At 40.3% G+C, this 19,769-nt stretch overlaps 2 protein-coding genes across 2 annotated transcripts; both read right to left on the minus strand.

The window, feature by feature from the left end:
* Positions 1 to 638: 638 nt before the first annotated feature.
* LOC138358193 (golgin subfamily A member 6-like protein 2) lies at positions 639 to 6,029 on the minus strand. The gene is made up of 3 exons (XM_069315696.1): positions 5,795 to 6,029; positions 2,856 to 3,541; positions 639 to 767 (listed from the first exon to the last, which is right to left on the minus strand). The coding sequence occupies exons 1-3, from the start codon at positions 6,027 to 6,029 to the stop codon at positions 639 to 641; spliced, it is 1,050 nt and encodes a 349-aa protein (XP_069171797.1).
* A 4-nt stretch (positions 6,030 to 6,033) lies between these two features.
* Positions 6,034 to 6,876, minus strand: LOC138358197 (golgin subfamily A member 6-like protein 2). The gene has a single exon (XM_069315705.1). The coding sequence runs from the start codon at positions 6,874 to 6,876 to the stop codon at positions 6,034 to 6,036; it is 843 nt and encodes a 280-aa protein (XP_069171806.1).
* Between the last annotated feature and the right edge of the window lie 12,893 nt (positions 6,877 to 19,769).

Below are 19,769 nucleotides of genomic sequence, written 5' to 3' on the forward strand. Positions count from 1 at the left end.
GGGCTCCAAAGTCCACGAGAATACTTAATATGAGAGCAGAGTTAAAATTACCTACCATATGTGACAGAATTTTGTCTATTAGCACAGTTTTCGGCGTGAAGGCATTGAGTAGATCTAGACAACACATGAAGTTTCAAGCTAAAGTTTCTAATATGCTGCAGTCACCTGAGGTCTATAGAAGAAGAACGAAATCTGATTATGTATTTTGGTTCTACAAGGTAGCCAACTCCATCTAAATATTAAATATGTACCCAACTCAATTAATGATTAATCAACCAATTACTCCATGGGATAACTGGGATCTATCAGTTGATTTTGTAAATGCGCCCAAGAAAGATAGTGTGCACTCTACATTATTAAAACAGTTAACACTTAAAAGCATCACTGAAAGTACTCAGAGTATGGGTAACGATGTGTATCAGTGCAATACCGACGGCTCTGTAGAAGAAGGGGGACGATGTACCGGATGTGCATGCAATATATTTGAACAATCACGGTCAGCTGATTGTTCAAGCTGGGTCCACCCGTCAGGCGGCGGGCACAACCTCGTGCCTCTGGCAACATGATCAGCTGATACCTCTAACTGTTAGAACGTCTTGACTTCCCCACGCCTCTAGCAATGTAATCAGCTGGGCTCTTCAGAGTTCGTTGCTGGCTCTTTGCACACCAGCTACCACCTCCAAGATCACTAACATCCCCACCTTAATGCTCACACGCACCAACTCATGCCTAAATGAGTTCTTGGCTCCTAGCCTAATATTCTGACACTTAGACAATAAAATGATGAGTAGAAATATTCACAACATATAAAATATTCTAGCTCCCCTAGATGAAAAGGGGTAAAGGGAGGGACAATTATCTACCTTATTTCACTCCAACCACGAAGTTGACTCGTCCTCTGTTGAGGGATGTTGAGGTTCCTGGTCCTGGCATCTGCTCTGCCGTCGACTAGTTTCCACCACACACACAGGTTCCTTCGTCGCCTTCGTGGTAACGCGTTCTCAACGTGCTAATTCCCAACAGGTACTGCCTTCCTCCTCCTCTTCTCTGGAGTACTGGAGACAGGTACTTCCGTCGTCGTCCTCCACTCTCACTGGCAGTCCAGCACAGCTTCCCCTCGCCTCACTGCCAGTAGATTTGACCCGGCCGTAGCTACTCGCTTGATGTAGAATACGTGGTCCTCTGGGCGTCCCAGACGTCACCAGCCCAACGTTCCCTCTGCTGTAGACTCTTGACAGAGCTCTTGGCTCTCTAATCCGGTCCGTCCTTTCCTCTGGGCACTCCACGGAAGTTGGATGGCTTCTCAGACTGTCTGCAGAATCGAAGCGAGCTTAAATCTACTGGTAAGGGCTCTCTAGATCCGGAGCTCGCTCGAGCGCGTCTTCCCTCTATGACGGCTCGTGACGTACTCTTCCCGCCCAGGCGCCAGCCGCACCGAGCCCTCCGCCTCGTGACGTCACACCGCCCGAGGGCTCTCGTCATTGGTCACTTCTGGCACGTGACCTCACCTGGCCAATCAGGTGCCGGGAAGCGTCAGGACGTCTTGGCGGGAAACAGGATGACTACACTGTCCTGTGCCTCAAAAGGCGTAAGCCCCCGTGCATTATGAAACTTAGCTGGTCATTTTATAGCCAGCTTAATTGCGCTCCATGCTTTCCCACACATGAAAATGTTCCCTGAACATCAGAGAATACTTAGGGTACGGAGATATGATGCTTCTAAGCTGGGAAGGAAGAAATATAGGGGTGGACACCGTCACAGCTGCTAAAGAAAACAGATTTGAAATTAAATTCCTATGAATACCATCACATGTTGGCATGGCAAGGCATGACACTGTTGATATGCTTGCAAAGACTGCCTGTAGAAAACCAGTGGTAGAAATTGATATGGGTGTTTCATTAGCAGTGACCAAGAAAATAATTAAACAAATGTCTAATGAAGATCTCATCGACCTAACAAATTCACAAAGACCAGAAAGTTGTAGCATTAAATATTATGATAGATATCGTGAGGAGGCATTCACATATGGGACTAATAGAACAAGAACCCGGCAATGTGATATTATAATGGCCAGAATACGACTGGGATATAGACGTATCTGGCAGCTTTCTCAGAACCCAAATGTCGAGTACACAATGTGTCAACTTTGTGAAAGAGAAAACATGCACTCTCTTGAACATTATATTGTAGAATGTCCCATATTGACTGACTTTCGCCCTCCTGGGCTAAGGCATGCTGAACTGTGTAATTACTAAATGAGTACTGGAACAATTGATGATATATTGGTCTTGTACCCAAGGTTAACCATGTAATGTATCAATTATACAATGTATGTATGTGATGTGACTATATAACCTGAGCTTGTAAAAGCACCTTAATCACCTTTAGTGATTAAGTGCTTAATTGCACACTAGTTTCTCTATCAGCTATCTCACCCTGTCAGAGTAAAAGAGACAAATGTATGTGAATGCATGTGTGTGTATATGTATATGTATGTGTATAAAGTATATATGGAAGCTGATCAGAATTACTTTTCACCTTTGTAAATGCACATTAATGACACTATGTAAAAGACACATCTAACACTTTATGTAGGGCATACGTAAATCTGTGTATCTATGTATTTACGTCTGTAGGTTAACTTAGCATTTTAAAAGCACCGTATCACCTTCTGTGGTTGATTGTTCAATAAACCCTTGAACTATATGTTTAACACATCTCTAACCCTGTCCATAGAGGACAGAAGAAAATGTATATATTGTGGTTAGCATTATAACTGTGTGGCCACGTCAGTGGTGGAAAATAATAATAATAAAAAAAATTGCATCACCACCATCGATTTCATCAGCACTAGCCATGGCATCACCGCCAGCCATGGCATCACCACCAGCCATGGCATCACCACCAGCCATGGAGTCACAAGTTGCCATAGTGTCACCACCATCCATTGCGTCACTACCATCCATTGCGTCACCACCAGCTATTGCGTCAACACCAGCTTTGGCCTCACCATCAGACATTGAATTACCACCAGCCATGGAGTCACCACCAGCCATGGAGTCACCACCAGCCATGGAGTCACCACCAGCCATGGCGTCACCATCAGACATTGACTTACCACCAGCCATTGCATCACCACCAGCCATGGCGTCACCACCAGCCATGGCGTCACCACCAGCCATGGCGTCACCACCAGCCATGGCGTCACCACCAGCCATAAAATTACCACCAGCCTTTGCATCACCACGAGCCATGGCGTCACCACCAGTAATGGCATCACGACCTGCCATGGCCTCACGACCAGCCAAGGCGTCATCACCATCCATGTCGTCACCACCAGACATGGCGTCACCACGAGACATGGCGTCACCACCTGCCATGTCGTCACCACCAGACATGGCGCCACCACCAGCCATGGCGTCGCCAGCAGCCATAACATCATCACCAGACATTGCGACCCCAACAGCCATGGCCTCGCCACATACCATGTCATCGTCATCACCAGACAAGGCGTCACCACCAGCAATGGCGTCACCACCAACTGTTGTGGAATGGGACTTTTAACTCAACTCTATTAATATTTAATTAAGAAATCGAAATACTCGAAGTACCACCCACTTTTGAGAAATGAGGGAAAACAAATATATGGATTATAAGACTGACACTGTGGTACCAGTGCCTATGGATGTTAGATTATTTGGTAATTATTTGAAGAGCATGAATGGACTGTAATAATAATTAATTGAGAGTTTAAATCCTCAAACTTCAACACTGGGGGGTATTACTAGAAATAATATATATCTAGGATAATGACTGGTGCTGGTTCGATACCAGTTGGTTAATTATATCAATACACATTATAGAATCAGAAATTAAATGTAGATTCAATATGATGATAATATAGTAAGATTATTAAGCCTATTAAATAAATTGTCAAATCATAGGAAATTATATATGAAACATTGCTACCCACTGAGAAACAAAATATTAGATTTATGTAGTTTCTCTTAGAATATTATATGTATAAGAAATGTAAATACATAATAGAAATAATATTAGCATCAGTCAAAGAAATCTACGAAAGAGAGACAGTAAGGCTTAGCTGTAAGAAGACTTCACTAAACCCGTTTCACGGTTCGAATACTCGTAGACGTGATCACATTGCCCAAATAATGGATGATACACCAGTAGGGAATGTCGTGTGTAGAGGAAGAATTGCTCTGCTTGTCCTCACCAACACGCTGTAATCACAAAAATGTTATAGAATTTGACCAGGCTAGAGATTTATTCCACTATTCATTAAAACTTGAGAATAACGTGGAAAGAACCGAACATGAGTGTTTTGGTCGGTAAATGACATAACCACGAGCTACCTACAGTAATAATTTATGAGATAGTGCACTACACATAAAACATACATAACGTAGGCTTGTAGGCACATTTACAGTCGCCGATATCACGTCAATTAGTCCCTGACGTTCACTGCTGTTGAAGGTCAAATTCGGGGACGCGATTATCTTCTCAGAAACGAGAATATACAGTACGAAGCACTGTACGACCACGTATTATATCTGCAATGGCTGCCGCTTGTAAATCTGTGTGTACTCGTGGCGGAGCCGTGTGCCGAAAAGCCACCTCCCCCATACCCAGAGGCCCGAACACGCATGCACAGAGACGCTCATAGCGATCTCGAGCTTAAACCAATTTGGTTTACTAGTAATTATTGAGGGAAATAAAGGAGTGCGATTTAAACTATCGTCACCAGTAAATATGTTGAATAATAATACCTCTTCTCGCAAGGCAATTGCGAGAAGAGGTATTCGCATAATTCACGAAATAAATACTTCTTTCATAATGAACAATACTTTTAGAAAGAAAGGACAATTAACTGGACTCTATAAATCTCTAACATTCGTGGAAGACTTCATGTTTCAGTCTGCTATCGACGCTTAGTGTCAAGATGGCTGGGTAATTTCTATCTAAATCATGCCTGATTTAGCATATCATGCCTGATACACCAACGATTTTAATTCTACGTCTTAGTGTTATTAGTAAATGTTAATATAAGGAGTTGAGAGGAGATTCTTCCCCACCAGCCATGGCCTCTCCACCCGCTATGGCCTCACCACCAGCCATGTTGTCATCACCAGCCATAGGGTCACCACCAGCCATGTCGTCACCAGGAACCATGGATTCACATTCAGCCTTAGCATCACCACCAGCCATGGAGTCATCACCAGCCATAGCATCGTCACACCAGTCTCCGTGGAGTAGTAGTAAGATACTCACCTGGCGTTCCGTGAGCGCTTTGTCATGGGTTCGTATCCTGGCCGGGGAGGATTTACTGGGCGCAAATCTTTATTGTAGCCTCTGTTTACCTCAACAGTAAAATGGGTATTTGGTTTTAAAAACGATTCTTCGTGAGGGACGTATTCCAGGGACCTGCCCGAAACGCTACGCGTACTAGTGGCTGTACAAGAATGTAACACCTCTTGTATATATCTATCATCATTATCATCACTACCAGCCATGGAGTCACCACAAGCCATGGCGTCACCATCAGCCATGGCGTCACCACCACCAGCCATGCCATCACCACCATCCATTGCGTTATCACCAGCCATGGCGTCATCTCCAGTTACGGAGTCATCCCCAACCATTGCGTCACTACCAGCCATGGCGTCACCTCCAGTCATGGCGTCATCATCAGCCATGGCGTCACCTCCAGCCATAGCGTCATCACCAGCCATGGCGTCACCTCCAGCCATGGCATCATCACCAGCCATGGAGTCACCTCCAGCCATGGCATCATCACCAGCCATGGCGTCACCTCCAGCCATGGCGTCATCACCAGCCGTGGCGTCACCTCCAGCCCTGGAGTCATCCCCAGTCATGGCATAATCCCCAATTATGGCGTCACCAGCCATTGCATTGTCACCACCAGCCAATGTATCGTCACCACCAGCCATGGCGTCACCACCAGCCATTGCATCGTCACCACCAGCCATTGCATCGTCACCACCAGCCATGGCTTCACCAACAGCATGGCATCACCACCATGGCATCACCACCAGTCATGGCATCACCACAAGCCATGGCACCACCACCACCAGCCATGGCATCACCACCAGCTATGGCATCACCACCAACAATGGCATCACCAACAGCCATAGCATCGCCACCAGCCATGGCATCACCTCCAGCAATAGCATCACCACCCGCCGTTGCATCACCACCAGCCATGGCATCACCACAAGCCATGGCACCATCACCACCAGCCATGGCATCACCACCAGCCATGGCATCACCTCCAGCAATAGCATCACCACCAGCCATAGAGTCACAACCAGCCATGGCGTCATCACCCTTAATGGCGTCACCACCAGCCATAGCATCACCACCAGCAATGAAGTCACCATCAGACATGGCGACATCACCAGCCATTGTGTCTCCACCAGCAATGGAGTCATCACAAGGTATGGTGTCATCACCGTCCATGGCATCATCACCAACAATGGCGTCACCACCAGCCGTTGCGTCACCATTAGCCATTTCGTTACCACCAGCCATGGTGTCACCACCAGGCATGTCAGCACCTCCAGGCATTGCGTCATCACCAGCCTTGGTGTCACCACCAGCCAATGCGTCACCACCAGGTATGGTGTAATCACCAGCTATGGTGTCACCACCTGCCAATGCGTCACCACCAGGTATGGTGTCATCACCAGCCATGGTGTCACCACCAGTCAATGCGTCACCACCAGGTATGGTGTCATTACCAGCCATGGCATCAACCACCAGCAATGCCGTCGTCAACACCAGCCATGCAATCGTCACCACCAGCAATGGCATCGTCACCACCAACCATGATATCATCGCTACCAGCCATGGAATCGTGACCACCAGCTATTGCATCGTGACCACCAGAGAGGATCAACAACAACCCCAGTCTGTCCCATCAACATTGGTCCACCCAGGATGGACCCCAGGACGGACGGACCCCACTGGACCCCAGGTCGCTTCTCAAAGACCCATGGAAGAAAAAAGAAAGAAGAGGAGGAGTGAGGGAAGGGAGTTATCAGGGGAAAGCGCCGAACCATTACGATTATATAGCACGTGGAAGGGGTCAGGATAAGGATTTGGGATGGGACGGGTGGAAAGAATGGTACCCAACCACTTGGACGGTTGGGGATTGAACGCCGACCTGCATGAAGCGAGACCGTCGCTGTACCGCCCAGCTCAAGTGGTAGGGCTAGAAGAGGAGAAGATAAGGCCAAGCTAGGACATGATGCCTAGTTTCCCTTCTTGGTGTCAGCATCATTGCATGGAGCGTAATTGCATGTCAGAATCGTTTGCCTTAACTGGCCGCAGCTCCAGCAAGCATGTTGCTCTGTTGAGTGATTTCCCCCTGTGTCGTGCAAACTTGATGTAGCTGTCAGAAGTGGCTCTCTGAAGGAGGCGTGCTGGAGCAACAGGGAGGCTGAGAATAGAATGGATTCTATGGTGCCAACTACATGGAGGTTTCGAAACTTGCAGTTCCCTTTATGCCGTGAAGAACCCCAAGATACGGCCATCATGGTGACGGACGTACGGCCAATTCAAGATCAGTTGGGACAACCGAATTCCATGGTCCTGTGTGCAGTGCAAGAAGTACAGTTTCCACGGCGTTGTTGTGCGTCAACGACAGAGAGGCGACTGATGCAGTTGTGTTGATGAAAGGCGTCACAGGAATATCTACAAGACCAAGCAGTGATATCGCCCAACTAGAGACAACTGATGTCGGTCGTACTTGTAGGCCCCTCCTAACCACTGCATACTCCGCCTCCACGCAGGTCGCACACCAAACCTGTGTCAGGGTAGGTTAGGGTCAGTAAGTTTCATTTCTTTGAACTGTAACCTGGGGCTGGTCCTCTCCCCGAGTTTGGTTGAGATGATCTACCTGCACACCTGCTCTAACAAGATGGTCCTTTATAGACTTACCTCGCCTCCAGGCGATCATGGGAGGGTTTTGTGGGAATTTTACCCAGGATGGATGTTCACTGTACGTTTCCCTCGTCCATGTCCATACTTCCTGGAGTTTTATCTTAAGCTGTGCTGCAAGGCCGGAGTAAAAAGGGTTGGAAGAATCCATCTCTTGTCTTCCACTTCTTGGTTCTAGGTCTGAGTAGCTCTGCCCTTGTTTTTCTCTGAGTTTCCCCTGGGCCGCATGTATTATTGTCTCTGGGTAAACAAAAACATATTTTTCAAACAAAAACAAAACAAAACAAACTGGGTAAACAAAAACATATTTGTCTCTGTGTAAACATAAAAACATATTTTGTTAAACAAAAACATATTTTTGTTTGTTAGAGTAGAATGATGAAAAATTGTTTAGCTAGGATGTAATTTTTTTTTTATAAAGTTTTCCCACCCAGCTTATTGGCATTAGCAGTGTTGCAAAAACTTTATTAAGGGGGGAAAGGGAGATGTAACACCGTAAAGTTGTTTTGTATTTAATATATATATAGAACAGGAGTCCAAGGGGTTGTCATAGCCAGAGAGTGGTAATGGGGGACGAGCTCCCATGACCTATAAAATGCTCCTATCCGGCATGCGTCTCCAATAGCCTCTGACAACCAAGTCCAACTTCTGGCCTGCACGGGTGGCTTAGTCTTTAAGTTCGGCGGAACTGCTTTTACCGACAGGAGAAGGGGTGAGGGCGTGCCTCTGGCGCCTTAAAAACAGCTGCTCCGGGTAGATGGGACTCGATAGCCTGGGAAGGCAGCCCATCTAGGGAAACGAATGGCCTTGTGGCCATTCCCCTTTTTTGGGAAAGGCTTCAGGAGTCAACCTCGAGGAAAAACCCAGAGTTGGATCCCTTAAGGCAGTTTGTTGTTGACGTCGACCTCGTTCTGGCAGCTCCTGCGACGTTGCTGGAACCATGTGTATTGGCATTTGCCTTTCTATTGGATAATTTCAGCAACGTGGAGAGGAGGGACCTGCTGCATGGGTAACAGCTTCTCCTTCAAATCTACCTACCCAGGCTTTGCGCCCTATCAGGGCGCAACTCCATAGTCTTCCGAGACTGAAGGATGCCTACTACTATTAGAACAAGGAGTCACAGACAAGATGTAGAGAGGCGTCAGGTTGGCGGCCCCTAGTAATTAATAAGAAACTCTCACCTCTGCGTGATAATGACCACCAAGTGACCAAGGTCAGGTCATGGGAAGTTGACCTGGTCTCCGCTAATCTCATAATTGCAGGCAGCTAGCCAGGGGTGACCTTCAAACATGCCGCCAATTTAAGGTGTGGCTTGGTAGAGTGCCTGGGGCTATCTACTTGTGGGCAGAGTTAGCTAGTTGGTCCCCAATATATACTAGGGTACTGTACACAGAGATAGACAGAGAGACAGGAGACAGGATAACAGCCAGCAGAGCAGAACCGAGAGGCTGTCAGCCGGACGGGGCGGACAGTCTCTGTCAACTACAGTCCCTCCGCCCCCTCTCAAGCCAGCTATAGGCAGACACTTGGTGAGTTGATCATGAAAGGTGACGTAGTCGTGTTTACTAGTGTTGTGTGACAATCAGGGGGAAGACGGCTGTAATGGTCTCGAATTCTAGTGTAGTGACTCACTTGGTATATTAATAATGAACCTTCAGGCCTATTGCTGGAATTCTGATATTTATCATGCTAAATAAATAATTGATTCATTTACTTTTAATTTTACATTAATTGTGTTCCCAAGTTCTTGGAATTTATGATATATGCAAAATAGAGTGTAGAGTACTCTTTAGTTAAAGAATCTTGTCTGGAACATGATTCGAGTTAAATCATACTAATGATGATCTGTTGATACATTTTAGAGAATTTTGTGATACCGACAAGTTCCATTCCTTGTCTTGTATATAATGGTCTTGAATGGATGGTGGCAGTCTACCTTCTACTATCTACTTCTACCTCTACCACTACTTCTTATTCATCTCCGTACCCTCTCTCCCACTCTCCCTTTTACCTGACTACACTCCTCCCTCACCCCAAACCCTCACTAATTGCTGTTTTATTCATCTCTTTCCTTTCGTTTCTCTGATTCGTTCGTTTCAGTGAATTACTCTAGAGTTCTCTTGAGTGACGGGTACCTGATCAGGTTACAATGCCTTGTGGTCTTGACACCTAGGTAATCAAATACCTAGGTCACCAGGTGATAAATTAGAGAGCTGCAGTAGGGACTCTGGGGGGAGCTTTAGGTTAGCTAACTGGCAGGGGGGGGGGGGAATAATGAACAAAAGAGAGCTATTTCCCCCACTCCCCTGGTAGAATAGTTAAATAGGGGTGGAATAATGGACATGATAGAGCTATTTTCCCCACCCTGCGTTACAGCCTTCCATGGTGTCAGTAGTAGGGATGAAGGCTAAAGAGGATTTTTTTGTTTTGGAAAAAAATCCCGTTTAGCGCTTCATAGTTTTCAGGTGAATTTGGGCAGTCACAGATTTGGAATTAGGGATTTCTTATGAGGTAAATAATTTCTGAGATTTTAGACGTTTGTTAAGAGTTCATATAATGAAAATAAGATCTTAGAAGTTTGTTAAGAGTTCCTATGGGAGAAATTAAAAAATCCCGTTTTGCATGTCATGGTTTTCAAGTGAATTTGGGCAGACACTGATTTGGAATTAGGGAATTCTTATGAGAAATATAATTTCATAGAAGTTTGTTAAGAGTTCATAAGAGAAAAATAATTTCTGAGATCTTAGAAGTTTATTAAGAGTTCATATTGGAGAATGTTAAATTTTTCAGAGTTCAGTTTTAAGAAAATATTTCAGAGTTTCAAATAATCATAGAAGTTTATTTATAAGTTTATGACCAAATTTTGTAAAAAGACCATTTTCAGAGAATATTGTCTTAGACGTTTTGTTACGGAAAACAGTATCTTAGTCATGACTTTAAGTTTTATAACCATTTACGGCTGTTTCACCTGTAAAAATACCGAAATTAACAGAGTCCTATTGTTAACCTAAATTCTTCAGAGTCCACTTTGTTAACAAAATTCTTCAGAGTCCAGTTTGTGCCTGAAAATATTCAGAGTCCACTTTGTGCCCAAAAATCCACTCTGTGAGCAAAATTAGTCAGAGTATGTTTGTAGACAGAAATTCGCCAGAGTCCAGTAAAGACCCAAAATTCATCAGAAGCCACTTTGTGCCAAAAATATTCAGTGTCAAGTTCATGATTGAAATTAATCAGAGCATAATTGAAGACCAAAATTTGTTAGTGACCTCATTTTCGCTACTAATATCCCAATTTCCACGAAATTTAAACAGTCATATTTCAGACGTAGTGAAATATATGAAGTCAGTAAGCAAGTTCTAGCTCCTGTCTCCCTCCGTAGTTCCCTCTCGTACCTTCGTTAATACCTATTCAATTTCCCTGAAACTTATACCCACTGTATATCAGACACAGTAAATAAGATCAAGTCAGTTACTGAGCTCCAGCTCATGTCCTCCACCTTAGTTCAATGTTCATCAAATTAATTCAGATCAAGTCCCTCTCCAGTCTATCAAAATAAACATCATGGCCTTTAATACCCTTTTTGTACTCAGCTATGTAATATTCACATGGTCATATAACACCTTTACCTTCAATACCTTTTGTTTAGCAAGTAAGCAATAATCACACGGTCAAAATCTCACCTCACCCTTTCCCTCCCTTACCTTCTCATCCCCCAACTTATCCAAACCTTCAATAATCGTACTGTATTTGCATATTTTCTGCAACACATCCTCCGAATTGACAGTACGATTTAATACTAAGTGTAATAAGTACACTTTCGTACTGTCAAAACCAGTGCATAATTGTACTTATGGGGCTGTTACATTTACCCAACTCCCTCCCCCGATTTAATTTTCCTCGTTTTCTGTTAACACACTCAGAATTTTAGGATGTAGTTTTCAATTTCAATTAGCAATACACAAGTTTTAAATATCAGGAATTTCTTTTTCAGGTTTATTAAACAACATAGATTTTATACAAAATTTTAAAATATCCTGAGTTACTTTACAATTTATTGATATATTTTAGTTTTGTTTTATTAGTTTTATAAAACTGTAATATCAATATAGCTATAGGTTAAGTACTAATTGTAATTAAGAAGCAATAAAATTATCATCTTCAAAACCTAAGACGGTTAGGTGAGGTTGTGGTTTTCTATTCAGTTTTTCAGGTAAACTCAAATATTAACAATATATTTGAGAGTACGATTTAATACTAAGTAAAAATAAGTACAATTTCCAACTGCTATGAATAGTACATAATTGCACTTATTTGTCTCCTTACATTTACCACCCCATTTTTGGAGGACGGGCTGATTTTCTCTATATTTACTGTGTTCTTTGCATTCTTTTCCATGTTTTGTGTGTTCACTCCATGTTCTACAAATGTTCACAGCGTGCTCAGTTCATATTTTTTCACAAGTTTCTCAATTTTTCTCTGTTTTCTACCATTTTCCCCGTATGTTCACTATGTTCTTTGTCACGTTTTCATGTACATCATATGTTCTCTGTACAACTTGTATAGTCAATATTCATGTTCTCAATGTTCTTAGCTTGTTCTTCACATGTTCAGTGTTCATTTTTTTGTATTCCCTATGTTTCTTATCATGTCTTCATGTTCTCTGTAAGTTCATATTCCCTGCATGTTCACTGTGTTCATCGACTTTTTTTACATGTTTTCTGTGTTCCCCGTATGTTCACTGTGTTCATTCCCTTACTTAGTCTCAATTTTTTATGTTCTTTGTTCCTTTAAACCAATTGTTTCTTCCATTCACGAACTAGTTCTTTGTCAAATATTATCAACCGCAATACAGTTCCCCCAACAAATTTAGTCACCCAGTTTTATTTGCAAAACTATGTCAAAGTAATTCTCGTAGTTAACTTAAAATATTTCTTACCATCATCATTCTTACTTAAAATAATCTTTCTCTTAGCTAAAAATAGTCAAAGGAAACCTTCCAATACTGTTCATAACTAACTTTATCCATCGTCCAGTAACTGAAAATAGTCGTGTTCATAATTTCTTAACAGCCATTATGTTTCGTCAAGTAAGAAAAAATAGCTAAATATATCTTTCATCGCTGCTGTTAACTGACATTATACTTTGCTGAGCGCAAAAAATAGTCTCCGTCATCATATTTTCTTGTCTTTCCTCAACTAAAAATAGTCAAATGGAACATCGTTCTACACTTTTGTAAGTAACTGTATACTTCAATGAGTAAGAAAAATAGTCAAAGACACTCTTCGAGACATCAAAGACACTCTTTGAGACATCAAAGACACTCTTTGAGACATCAAAGACACTCTTTGAGACACCGAAGTTACTCTTCGAGACATCAAGGCCACACTCAGATACACCCAAACTACTCTTTGTCCATCAAAGTTATTCTCAGAGATATCTAAAGTTATACTCAGAGACTTCTAAAGTTAATCTCGGTCATCAAAGTTAATCTCTAAGTCTCCTTCGTTATTCAGTGAAGCTATCTGAGACATCCTCATTCAACAAAGCTGTCCTCAGAGCCATCAAAAAGTTAAATACTGTCATCAAGTTAATCTCTAAGTATACTTTCGTACATCAGAAAAGCTTTCTAAGATATCTTTGTTCATCAAAGTTATTCTCAGAGACATCTAAAGTTATTCTCAGAGACATCTAAAGTTATTTTCGGAGACACCAGAGTCATCAAAACTTATTCTCAGAGCTACCAAAAGTTATTCTCAGAGTCATCATAGGTGTTGCCAGTCATTAAAGGTATTCTCAGAGTCATCTAAGGTAATCTCTAACTCACTCTCATTCATCAAAAGTTGTTCTATATGACATCAAATTCATCAAAAGTTATTCTCTGAGCTATCAAAAATACTACTCATGTTCTCAAAAGTCTTCAAAGATATTCTCAGAGTCATCAAAGGTAATCTCTAACTCACATTCGTTTGTCATAATCATTCTCTAAGTCATCAAAGTTGTTCTCTAAGACATCAAAGTCATTCTCAGAGTCATCAACAGTTATTCTTAGTCATCAAAGGTAATTTCTAAGTGACTTTCATTTATCAAAGTTATTCTCTAAGTCGTGAAAGTTATTCTCAGAGACATTAAAAATTAATCTCAGTCATCAAAAAGTTAATCCCAGTCATCAAATGTTATTTTCTAAGTAACCTTTCGTTCATCAGAGGAACTTTCTAAGACATCTTCGTTCATCAAAGTTGTTCTCTGCATCATAAAACTTATTCGCTAAGTAACCTTTCGTTTGTCAGAGAAGCTTTCTAATACATCAAAGTTATTTTCAGAGTCACCTTCGTTAATCAAAAAAACTCTCCTTCTTCCAACAAGTTATTTTTTAAGACATCTTCAGTCATAAAATTTCTCTCCAAAATATAACTAGTTCAGCTTTTCATATTAAACCTGCACTTCTGTAAAACATATTTTCTTAGACACTTTACCTTTAAAACTGTTCTCTGTACAACACTGCTAAAACCTACCTAACCTATCCTCCTATATTAACCTAACTTAATTAACCCAACCTAACCTAACTTGCATAACCTAACCTATCTTACCCAACATAACCTAACCTAAACTAGCTTAACTAACCTAACCTAACTTAACTTGCTTAATCTAACCTAATGTACCCACCCTAACCTAACCTAACTTAGCTTGCATAACCAAACCTAACCTAACTTGCATAACCTAACCTTACCTAACTTAACCTAACATATCCTAACTTACCAAACCTAACCTAACCTAACTTAACTAACCAACCCTAACCTAACATAACTTACCTAAAATATCATACCTAACCTAACCTAACTTACCTATCCAAACTTAATTTACCTAACCTAACTTACATAACCTAACTTACCCTTCCTAACTTAGCTAACCCAACCTAACATAACCTAACTTGCATAACCTAACTTACCCAACCTAACCTAACCTAACTTAACTAACCTACCCTAACTTGCATAACCTAACCTAACTTGTATAACCTAACCTAACTTACCCAACCTAACCAAACTTAACCAACCTAACCTAACATAACTTACTTAACCTATCATACCTAACCTAACCTAGCTTGTATAATTTAACCTAACTTACCTAACCTAGCTTACAAAACATAACCTAACTTACCTATCCTAACTTAACTAACCTAACTTAACTTACCTATCCTAACTTAACTAACCTAACCTAACTTACCTAACCTTACCTAACCTACCTTAACCTAACCTTACTTACCTAACCTAGCTTTCATACCCTATCTTACCTAACCTATCTTAACCTAACCTAACTTACCTAACGTAACCTACATAACCTAGCTTACCTACCCTAACTTACCTAACCTAGCTTACATAACCTATCCTAACCTAACTTGCCTAACCTAATGTACCTTACCTAACATTACCTAACTTAACCTAACCTAACTTACCTAACCTATCCTTGCCTAACTTAACCTAACCTAACTTGCATAATCTAACTTAACGTAACCTAACTTAAAGTAAATTACCTAACGTAACCTTACATACCCAAACTGACGTAACCTAACTCACCTAGTCCAATCAGACATGACCTAACTTATATAATTATTCCTGCATATCTTTTATGTTTTGTCAATCAATGTCGCATATTCATTTGATCATTTCAATAGTTAATTTCTCAAATGATTATTTATGCATTTCATGTGCTATTTGTTAAAGATTGGGTATTTAAGCATTTCAAAGGATTTTTGTTATATATGGGCATTTACTCGTTTCAAGGGTTAATTTCTCAAATGGTAATTTTTGCATTTCAAGGGTTATATGTTAAAGTATATCACGTTGCTCCTAAGTTGTATTTATTATGTTATAATTGTTCTTATTCTTCCACCCCTTAACCTAACCTCTAAGGTTAGGTTCTGGCTCTTAGTGTATTCATTATGTTGGATATCATTTGTTCTTATTCCCCAACCCTTTAACCTAACCTTTCAGATGTAGTTTATTGTGTTTTGACGTATTTGTTGAATATATTATCCTTTTCCTAACTTTTCAGGTGTAGTTTTGTTTCTCCTTTTTGTATATTTTACCCAAACCCACCATCCCACCTAACCTTTCTTCCTTCTTTTACTTTGTGTCTCCTACACCTTCTCTCCCCCTTTTTCTCTATCTGCATCCTTCTAACCCCCTTTTTCTCTATATCTTCCTCCTATTCCCCCTTTTCTCTCTCTCTCTCTTCCTCCCACTCTGTCTCACTCATTTGCTGCAATGCTCTTATTTTTCTCAAATTTAGGTCTTAATGCTCCCATGCTCTCGCTCTCTCTTATTCACTTATTTTTTTCTCATATTCAAGTCTTAGTGCTCCAATGCTCTCACACTCTCTCATTCTCTCTTCTTTGATCCCATGCTCTCACACTCTCATTCTCTCTTCTTTGATCCCATGCTCTCACTCTCGTGCTCTCTTGTTTTTCTCAATTTCAAGTCTTAGTAGATCTGTCTCTTTACTACTGTACTTATATTATTACTAAGATAAAGAATGAACTTATATGTGAAAACAAAGTAAAAGAAGGAAGGAAGGTTAAGTGGGATGGTGGGTTTGGGTAAAATATACAAAAAGGAGAAACAAAACTACATCTGAAAGGTTAGGAAAAGGATAATATATTCAACAAATACGTCAAAACACAATAAACTACATCTGAAAGGTTAGGGTTGAGGAATAAGAACAAATGATATCCAACATAATGAATACACTAAGATTAAAGAGGTTAGGTTAAGGGGTGGAAGAATAAGAATAATTATAACATAATAAATACAACTTATGAGCAACATGATCAACTTTAACAAATAACCCTTGAAATGCAAAAATTACCATTTGAGAAATTAACCCTTGAAACGAGTAAATGCCCATATATAACAAAAATCCTTTGAAATGCTGAAACACCCAATCTTTAACAAATAACCCTTGATATGCAAAAATGACCATTTGAGAAATTAACCCTTGAAACAAGTAAAATGCCCATATGTAACAAAAATCCTTTGAAATGCTTAAACACCCAATCTTTAACAAATAGCACTTGAAATGCGTAACCACCATTTGAGAAAAATAACAATTGAAACGAACAAATGCCCATATATAGCAAAAATCCTTTGAAATGATTAAATACCCTATCTTTAACAAATAGCACTTGAAATACATAAATTATCATTTGAGAAATTAACTATTGAAACGAACAAATGAATATGCGACATTGATTGATAAAACACAGAAGATAAGCAGGAATAATTATGTGAGTTAGTTCATGTCTGGTTGGACTAGGTGAGTTAGGTTACGTTAGGTAATTTACATTAAGTTAGGTTATGTTAAGTTAGATTATGCAAGTTAGGTTAGGTTAAGTTAGACAAGGATAGGTTAGGTAAGTTAGGCTAGGTTAAGTTAGGTAAGGTAAGGTAAGGTACGTTAGGTTAGGAAAGTTAGGTTAGGATAGGTTATGTAAGCTAGGTTATGTAGGTTAGGTTAAGATAGGTTAGGTAAGATAGGGTATGTAAGCTAGGTTAGGTAAGTAAGGTTAGGTTAAGGTAGGTTAGGTAAGTTAAGTTAGGTTAAGTTAGGTTAGATTAGGTTAGTTAAGTTAGGATAGGTAAGTTAAGTTAGGTTAGTTAAGATAAGATAGGTAAGTTAGGTTAGGTTAGGTTATGTAAGCTAGGTTAGGTAAGTTAGGGTAGGTAAGTTAGGTAAGGTAAGTTAGGTTAGGTTATACAAGCTAATTTAGGTTAGGTTAGGTATGATAGGTTAAGTAAGCTATGTTAGGTTAGGTTGGGTAAGTTAGGTTAGGTTATGCAAGTTAGGTTAGGTTATGCAAGTTAGGTTAGGTTATGCAAGTTAGGTTAGGTTATGCAAGTTAGGTTAGATTATGCAAGTTAGGTTAGGTTAGTTAAGTTAGGTTTGGTTAGATTAGGAAGGTTAGGTTCTGCAACTTAGGTTAGGTTAGGTTGGGTTAGTTAAGTTAGGAACAGTAAGTTAGGTTATGTAAGTTAGGTTAGGTAAGTTAAGTTAGGATAAGTAAGTTAGGTTAGGTATGATAGGTTAGGTAAGTTATGTTAGGTTAGGTTTGGTTAGTTAAGTTAGGTTAGGTTAAGTTGGGTAAGTTAGGATATGTTAGGTTAAGTTAGGTAATGTTAGGTTATGCAAGTTAGGTTAGGTTTGGTTATGCAAGCTAAGTTAGGTTAGGTTTGGTTATGCAAGCTAAGTTAGGTTAGGTTGGGTAAGTTAGGTTAGGTTAAGCAAGTTATGTTAGGTTAGGTTATTTAAGTTAAGCTAGGTTAGGTTATGTTGGGTAAGATAAGTTAGGTTATGCAAATTAGGTTAGGTTGGGTTAGTTAAGTTAGGTTAGATTGGGTAAGTTAGGTTAAGTTAAGTAAGGATAGGGTTAGTTAGGTTAGGTTATGTAAGCTAGGTGAGGTTTAGGAACGTTATTTTAGGCAAGTAAGTAACATTGGGTTAGGAGGATAGGTTAGGTAGGTTTTAGCAGTGTTGTACAGAGAACAGTTTTAAAGGTAAAGTGTCTAAGAAAATATATTTTACAGAAGTGCAGGTTTAATATGAAAAGCTGAACTAGTTACATTTTGGAGAGAAATTTTATGACTGAAGATGTCTTAAAAAATAACTTGTTGGAAGAAGGAGACTTTCCTTGATTAACGAAGGTGACTCTGAAAATAACTTTGATGTCTTAGAGAACAACTTTGATGTATTAGAAAGCTTCTCTGACAAACGAAAGGTTACTTAGCGAATAACTTTTATGATGTAGAGAACAACTTTGATGAACTAAGATGTTTTAAGATTTGATGACTGGGATTAACTTTTTGATGACTGAGATTAATTTTTAATGTCTCTGAGAGTAACTTTTATGACTTTGAGAATAACTTTGATGAATGAAAGTAACTTAGAAATTTCCTTTGAGGACTCAGAATAACGTTTGATGACTCTGAGAATGACTTTGATGTCTTAGAGAACAACTTTAATGACTTAGAGTATGAATATGATGAACGAATGTGAGTTTGAGATTACCTTTGATGACTCTGAGAATATCTTTGAAGACATTTGAGAACATTAGAAGTATTTTTGATAGCTCAGAGAATAACTTTTGATGAATGTGATGTCATATAGAACAACTTTTGATGAATGAGAGTGAGTTAGAGATTACCTTAGATGACTCTGAGAATACCTTTAATGACTCTGGCAACACCTATGATGACTCTGAGAATAACTTTTGGTAGCTCTGAGAATAAGTTTTGATGACTCTGGTGTCTCCGAAAATAACTTTAGATGTCTCTGAGAATAACTTTAGATGTCTCTGAGAATAACTTTGATGAACAAAGATATCTTAGAAAGCTTCTCTGATGTACGAAAGTATACTTAGAGATTAACTTGATGACAGTATTTAACTTTTTGATGGCTCTGAGTACAGCTTTGTTGAATGAGGATGTCTCAGATAGCTTCACTGAATAACGAAGGAGACTTAGAGATTAACTTTGATGACCGAGATTAACTTTAGAAGTCTCTGAGTATAACTTTAGATATCTCTGAGAATAACTTTGATGGACGAAGAGTAGTTTGGGTGTATCTGAGTGTGGCCTTGATGTCTCGAAGAGTAACTTCGGTGTCTCAAAGAGTGTCTTTGATGTCTCAAAGAGTGTCTTTGATGTCTCAATGGATGTCTTTGAGTGCAACATTGATGAAATGAGTAAGTCTTTGATGTCTCGAAGAGTGTCTTTGACTATTTTTCTTACTCATTGATG

This window comes from Procambarus clarkii, chromosome 7 (assembly GCF_040958095.1).
Source record: "Procambarus clarkii isolate CNS0578487 chromosome 7, FALCON_Pclarkii_2.0, whole genome shotgun sequence".
Classification (NCBI taxonomy): domain Eukaryota; kingdom Metazoa; phylum Arthropoda; class Malacostraca; order Decapoda; family Cambaridae; genus Procambarus; species Procambarus clarkii.